Raw genomic sequence first — 7,582 nt, forward strand, 5'->3', positions numbered from 1 at the left:
ACTTTACATGGAACAGAGAAGACACCTGAAATTCATTAAGTAATAGACTTTTTTTTTAAAGAATTCCAAGACAGTATTTTCACACACACACACACACACACACACACACATATAGATATAGATAGATATTTAGATAATAAACGTATCCTCTTAAATTTCCTTCCAAGTTGGTCGACCGAGGCTGAACCTCTCATCGGAATATATGAAAATGTCACTGGAGCCACGAGTTTATAACACATACACCAACACTCATCGTCTCCTTTCACACCGCTCGACCCGCGCGGGGTAATGTTTGCATCGCGCAGATGCAAGCACGACCACCTACTTCTAACGGTCCAACATCTGCAGAATTAAAGGAACGGTGGTAAAGTACTGGAACGTGTATGCAAGTGTCCAGGGTCAACTTTCTCTGTCTCCCCGTCACTGGATTGGCGGCGGGAGGGCTTACTGGGCGAGTGAGACTAGCCTAGTGGGTACTGGCGCGCGCGGATCGGAGCAGCACGGCAGTGTCTTTTAAGCTTCTCCGACTGGTGGAGTGGGACTTAGTTCTCTCCTAAGAGGGGAAAAAACACACATCACCCGCGAAGAGGAGTGTGTGATTTCTCCCTCCGCGTTGATACTAGAGTGATCGGAACTGTGAGAAAAAAAAAACATATAAGGTAATCAAGAATCGAAAGTGGTCGTTGGAAATACACTGGTGACTTGAATGTTGAGTGTATATAGGAGGTTGGGTGCCGTGTTACATACTACTATGTAAATGTGTGAAATCGAGGGATAATCCGGTAGTTTACGAACCGGTTAGGTGTAGGCGATTGAAATTAGTGTATAATGTTAAGTTAAAGCAGATGAAAATTTTTACAAATTGAACTTACAGCCAGAAGAAGGTAAGAGTTAAATGATGGGTTATTCTTTCTTGTATGTACTCTAGATTTAGCTACAGCACTTCATGTTTGATAGAGCATGTAGTATTATATGCAGTAGGTAATAATGTATACAGTAGGTAACCCTGGATACAGTAGGTAACAATGAATAGAGCAAGCAATACAGAAAACAACAGGTAACTTAGGTACAAGTGATATTTGAGAGAAGGCAAAAGCCGAATACAACAGATATTAGTAAATACAGTAGTTAATAAAGAATACAGCAGTTAATACTGAATACAGTACGTAATATTGGGTACGGCAGATAATAGTTTACACAGCGGGTAATAATACATACAAGTGATATGAAATACAAAAGGCAATACTGAATACATAAAGTATACCGAATACAGCAAGTAACATCAAATACAGATCACGAAAGATACAGTTTAAGACCGATACAGTAGTTTACATGACAGAACGAGTCACATTACATAAAGGCAATCACAGAGATAACATCTTTCATTAAGTACGGGTCACATAACCGGTTACAATAAACAAAACAGGTTCCGTGCAACATAACAGATCACACACAGCAACAGCTGATTACATTAGTTACCGATCGTAATGCATGGATCACACTGATGACGAAACCGTTCGATCATCTCAGAAATCTTAACCCACGCTTGGCAATAATTATCCTGCCGACATTTCTGCATGCAACATAGGATACCCTCCCACCCTCCCATCCCTCCCTTCCTCCCGCCCTCCTCCTTCACAGTGTACAACCACAAGACATCCTCTTCGGGATCCTTGACGCTGGGGAGGAACAGCACCCGGTATAATATTACCCAGAGCCCCCCGAATATGTCTGGGGGTTTCCTTTAGTGTGTAGTTGTGGCGGAAGCGACGGAGGATTTAAGGTATTTTCAACCCCTTCTCCCCTCTCTCCTCTCCCTCCTCTTTAACCCACCCAACCACCACCCTAACCCCCCCTCAAGCTTCCTATGCTCCCCAGCCCCCCCACCCGCCCACACCCTCCCTCGCTCGCTCCTTTCCACCCACCGCTTATTGCTGGACAGGTTCAGCTTGCATCACTGACCTCTCGAACATCCACCCCCACCCACCCACCTCTCTCTCTCTCTCTCTCTCTCTCTCTCTCTCTCTCTCTCTCTCTCTCAAAAGCCCCAGGTCACCCCCTCCCCTCTCACCCCCATTCTCTCTCTCTCTCTCTCTCTCTCTCTCTCTCTCTCTCTCTCTCTCTCTCTCTCTCTCTCTCTCTCTCTCTCTCCTACCCGTCAGGGTACATGTGACGTGCATGACCCGGGGACTGGAACAGTGTGGTGTCTTTTATTTTTGTTTTTTCTTCCGCTCCTGTCGACACTGTTACCTTCTCCCTCGACCCTCGACACTTGCAAGTGATCTCAGTAGACTTATCATTTGCCTGGCAATAATAAGAACACCTTCTCCTCCTCCTCCTGGAGCTTAGCGTACGCATGGTGTGGTGAAGATATGGTTTCTGAGGTGGTAGCGAGGATTTCACTCAGGCTCCTGAGCCAGCTGTTCGTTGTAGGAGAAGAATTCCATTGCAAATATTACTAAAATGGAAATGATAACTGGTAGTACCAGTAGTGGTAGTAAGTAAAAGTAAGCAGTAGTAGTAGTAGTAATAGTAATAATAATAGTGGTACTACTAGTAGTAGTAGTAGTAGTAATAGTAATAATAATAGTGGTACTAGTAGTAGTAGTAGTAATATTAATAATAATAGTGGTGCAAGTAGTAGAAGTAATAGTAATAATAATAGTGGTGCTAGTAGTAGTAGTAATAGTAATAATAATAGTGGTGCTAGTAGTAGTAGTAATAGTAATAATAATAGTGGTGCAAGTAGTAGTAGTAATAGTAATAATAACAGTGGTGCTAGTAGTAGTAGCAATGGTAGTTGTAGTAACAGTAGTAGTAGTAGTAGTAGTAGTAGTTAGTAGTAACACAGACGGTTGCGATAGTAGTACTAGTAATAGTAGTCGTAGTAGTAACAGCGGTGGTGACAGGAGCTGGACGCGTAGGGTCAGCTGCTCTTCCTAAACTAGGTTAGGCACCACCTCTCACCCACCCAGCCACCACTTACTGAACACCAGAAGTGGAACACTTGCCTCTCAAACCCGTCTTAGAAATTGCCTCGTGCTAGAAGAGACTTGAGCGGTGGTGGTATGACCTCACATCAGAAAGCAAAATCTGAATTATATATATATATGTATATATATATATGTGTGTGTGTGTGTGTGTGTGTGTGTGTGTGTGTGTGTGTGTTCTCTTGTCACTAGGGTTTTAGAGTCATAAAAGAAGGCGGGGATCACCGGTCAAGGGCACTGTGTTAGGGAACGCTAATGCCATATACGTTGCTCCACATCGGGTTTGAGCCCACACCCTGCTAAGATCTGCATTGAGATACGTCACAAGCCCACTCCAGGCCCCCCCCCCCCTCCTCTCTCGCTCTCACTTTCAACCTCAGTCTCTCCTTCTCTTAGCTCTATCTCTCGGGGTATCAAACCCAGAGGCACGGAGAGGAGTGACAGACTTGATCGTGGGTGCGGAGGAGAGAAGCTGCGGCATTCGCCTCCTCTCCGTTGCACAACTCGACGTTATGAACCAGGTTAGGTTTTTACGTTAGGCTGGGGAGCGTTCGTTCTTTTTGTCAGCTTGTTGCCAGCTCAAAACAGGATATCAGCGCGTCACTGCCCTCTTCTAGTATTCGAATACGAAGACATTTAGGCTAAATAGTTAAGGATTTGATCGACATCACAGCCTATTAGCATTAATAAATAACTAACCCGACACTCTTATTATTTTTCTATAATTATTTAACCAATATTCTGTGGATGACAGCGGTGGTGAAACACCGAGAACGCCAAAAGATTTTAATTCTACATGAAAAGTAAACAAGTTGGACGTGACATGAGATGTATCACTCCGCAGACATGGCGGAGGTACGGGAGGTGGCGTTGCTGCTGCTGCTGCTGGTGGCGTGTGCCTGGCCACCCGTACTCCCACACCCAACCCTTGACCGTCGTCACTCACCACCCACCTCCACCAACACCGCCGGGACTCCCCAGGTCAGTACACAACAACTCCAGAGGTCGTCTGTACAGAGAGAAGGGGTGACTACGTGAATTTTTTTTGGGGGGAGGACATCAGGTACGAAAATGTTGATCACGTGAGATTGTATGTATGTCTCCCCGCTCATCATCCCGTTAGCTAGACGGGTTACAACTTCCTCATACAATAGTCTAAAAATTCAAACTTAACTTTTGTTTTTTTAAATTCTCCCGAAATTTTTAATTTAAAAATTCAAACTTACTTTTTCTTTTCATTTCTCTCGACATTTTTTTCTTTGAAGATTCAAACTTACCTTGTTTTTAAGTCTCGAATTTTTTCATTTAAGAATTCAAACAACTTTTGTTTTTAATCCTCTCTTGATTTTTTTTTGTTTAATAATTCACACTTTACGCTCTCAAATTTACCTTGAAAAATCTAGAGCTACCTACATATTTCACGCCAATCACCGTAAAATCTGTAAGCTACACACACACACACATACACACACACACTCCTGACTTAATTTCTTTCCTTGATAGGACTTTCCCTATCACATTACCCACTGATTTATACCCATTTCCCATCAACTGTCTATCTTAAACGAACAACAAAAATATCAGTAATAAATGACAGCACATATTTAGATCCCAAAAGCAGTAAATTATAGTGGAAATGCGATTGCATTCTGCCAACCACTCTCATACCATGTCTTGCACGGCATATGCAAATATACCAGCACCAGTCGAGATGCGTGCGTGGCCATCACCGAGGAATGGTAGTGTGTGTGTGTGTGTGTGTGTGTGTGATAACAGGTCACCGTATAATATTACCACGAGCATTAGGAAGCCGCCTCAGGCCAGCTGGACGGCCCCCACGTGCACTGTTGCCAGTTCATATCTGTCATATCCATATATTCGTTCTCAAAAGAAGCTAAAAAAAAATGTTCCCGAGAATATGAAACCATATATATATATATAACTGAACTGCAAGCTAAATTAACATTAACACATAAAATATAAATAGTCATTAAAACGACTATGAGTACTAGAGCAAGAATCTTAATCAATAAAGATCAAAAATAAAATGCGACAGAGTTCGCTTTGTAAGTTTTGTGAGATGGTCACACTGCTCCTTGACCGGAGACCTCACAGCTGACTTGCTCGTCTCCCGCCCAATAAGAGGAGACTTCGCATGTCTCCCGCGATGCTGAACTGAATGCTCTATAATAGCGTAGTTTGCTATTTTCACTCGTATGTTCAAGCGCATACCCTTCTTCCCAATAATAATAATAATAATAATAATAATAATAATAGTAATAATAATAATAATAATAATAATAATAATAATAATAAAAATAATAATGATAATAATAATAATAATAATAATAGTAATAATAATAATAATGATAAAATAATAATAATAATAATAATAATAATAATAATAATAATAATCAATACATTGCTTCACATCCAAATTAAGTTAACTACGTTTATCTGGGTCACTGGAACTATATTTCTCCTTCAACACACGAATCCATCATTCGCATAGTGCTGCAACAACTCCCAGACACAGTCTATACAGATTTCTCTTTGCTTAATATACTCAATTCATACACAGTGGATCACCGCACTTTCACGCCTTACTCATTTAAAGGAGTCGCACTGCTTCTGGTCCTGTCCTTCAAACGGATCCTCCATCCAATCATTGGACGGATGGTGTAGTAACTACAAGAGGAAGTCCATGCACATCTCGTTTTCTTCACCTCCCCAAGACATTTCGTCTGTTCCGGGAGACTAGAAGTATTTTGACCAGATCTTACCTTTTTTTTTTTTTTTACATGACTTTCATCGTGGTGTAACCCACTTGCTACATTCTAGTTCTCTTTGAAATCATTGTTGTTACCTTTGATAATTCAAGACCAGTTACTGTCTAATTTCACTTCACTTCCTACCTACATCACACCGCAGTTTTAAAATCAGTCGCAAAATTATAATGTAGTGGTGTGACGTTCGGCCATCCCCTACTGGCGTGGCATGGGTGGTGATCACGACTCAAGTACATTGATTTGATCTGTGCCGATGTCCCAGGTAAAGTGATTGTACACCCCATGCTCATCCCGTGAGCGGTAGCGCAAAAGGGATTTACAGGAGTCACAAAGGGCGCGAGAAACCCATCTTCTAACTATATTGTTTCCTTGTATCTATTCTTCTGTCAAGCTCATGTGTAATTCAAATGTCGTTCTCTCGGTCTGATATTTCATCTCACATTACAACCTCTTTATTTCTCTTTCTTTTTTTTTTTTCTCCCATTACTACTTCGCCGCCGCTGCCGCCAGCAGGAGATGAAAACAGAGGACGTTCGCCAGGGAGATGGTTGGTCGCTGTGGGACACGGTGCTCCGGGTGGACGAGCTGCTTCACCGACCCAACGACTACAACGCCCTCATGCTCGAGTCTGGCGAACACGATGACGAACTTTCCAGGTACGTTTGGGAAAACCTCCAGTGCAAATGTGTGAGAGAGAGAGAGTGAGTGAGTGAGTGAGAGAGAGAGAGAGAGAGAGAGAGAGAGAGAGAGAGAGAGAGAGAGAGAGAGAGAGAGAGAGAGAGAGAGAGAATTGGTAGCGATGCAGAATGAGAGAGAAAAAGGTTTAACCAAACGTTAAGAAAAAAATCAAGATAAACCGATACACAAAACTATAAAGATGAAACACCCAATATTATAAAATCTTTAATATGTCTTAGATAAAAAAAAAACTATAAACAAATATACAATATTATGTAATCAAAAATATTTCTTAGATAAACAAAGAAACTATAAAGATGAAATATCCATAATCATAAAATCACAAATATCTCTTAGAAAAAAAAAATACATAGTATAAAAAAGAACAATGACCTGTTTTCCTATGGATTATAACATCCCTCCCCTTCACGTGCCATTCCTTCTTTACCCAGGCTGCTGTATAAGCGACAAGAACGCCAGCGGAAGGAGGAGAGGTACATCGGCCACTCGAAGTTAACCAGCAACATCCCGCCGCCCGAGCAGAACACGCCCATGGGCAACACCCTCCGCATGCTGCCGCACGTGCAGTACATAGACCCACGGAGGCCAACCGTCTACTGGGTCTGACACGACACACGACCCCCCTCCCTTACCCTCTCGTTTTCTATGCACGGTTCACCAAGTCCGCAGTCAACGATGATAGATAGACCTCTGGTAATCGAATCATTTTTAAAATAAAGACTAATTTATTCATATTAAGTTTTCATTATTCTACTGTGGTTACATCTGAATTATATTGATATACTGATGAAGGGAGTCATGGCTCATTTTTCACCAGACGGAAGCGAAGCAAACAGGTGTATACAGTACGTATGTAAACAGGTCAAAATACTTCCAAAGATTACCTTACTTCCAGCACTAAGGCACTGAAAGCCTCCCGGTTAATGTAATTGATATCGATATCATATTGTCCAAAACTCTTTATCTTAAACACCTTTTTACTGTTTATATAGGATGGGTGACATGTACAGAACTTACAGACATACGTGTGGAGTGGGCACCTTCCCACACCACTGCTGTACTTTATAATGAGTGGGTATCACCACCCACAAATCCCCCTTTTTT

At 41.9% G+C, this 7,582-nt stretch overlaps 1 protein-coding gene across 1 annotated transcript; it reads left to right on the forward strand.

Moving 5' to 3' along the window:
• Positions 1-2,448: 2,448 nt before the first annotated feature.
• Positions 2,449-7,210, forward strand: LOC139749779 (uncharacterized). The gene is made up of 4 exons (XM_071664016.1): positions 2,449-2,497; positions 3,835-3,971; positions 6,293-6,435; positions 6,910-7,210. The coding sequence occupies exons 1-4, from the start codon at positions 2,464-2,466 to the stop codon at positions 7,082-7,084; spliced, it is 489 nt and encodes a 162-aa protein (XP_071520117.1). The 5' UTR covers positions 2,449-2,463; the 3' UTR covers positions 7,085-7,210.
• Positions 7,211-7,582: the final 372 nt, after the last annotated feature.

The sequence above is a fragment of the Panulirus ornatus genome, chromosome 8 (genome assembly GCF_036320965.1).
Source record: "Panulirus ornatus isolate Po-2019 chromosome 8, ASM3632096v1, whole genome shotgun sequence".
NCBI classification, from domain to species: Eukaryota; Metazoa; Arthropoda; class Malacostraca; order Decapoda; family Palinuridae; genus Panulirus; species Panulirus ornatus.

Excerpts from the sequence above, each read along its gene's own strand:
- LOC139749779 (XM_071664016.1), top strand. The coding sequence starts at position 2,464 with ATGGAAATGATAACTGGTAGTACCAGTAGTGGTA. Across the intron at positions 2,498-3,834 it reads TGGTAGTACCAGTAGTGGTA|ACATGGCGGAGGTACGGGAG; the intron begins GTAAGTAAAAGT and ends ATCACTCCGCAG. Across the intron at positions 3,972-6,292 it reads ACACCGCCGGGACTCCCCAG|GAGATGAAAACAGAGGACGT; the intron begins GTCAGTACACAA and ends TGCCGCCAGCAG.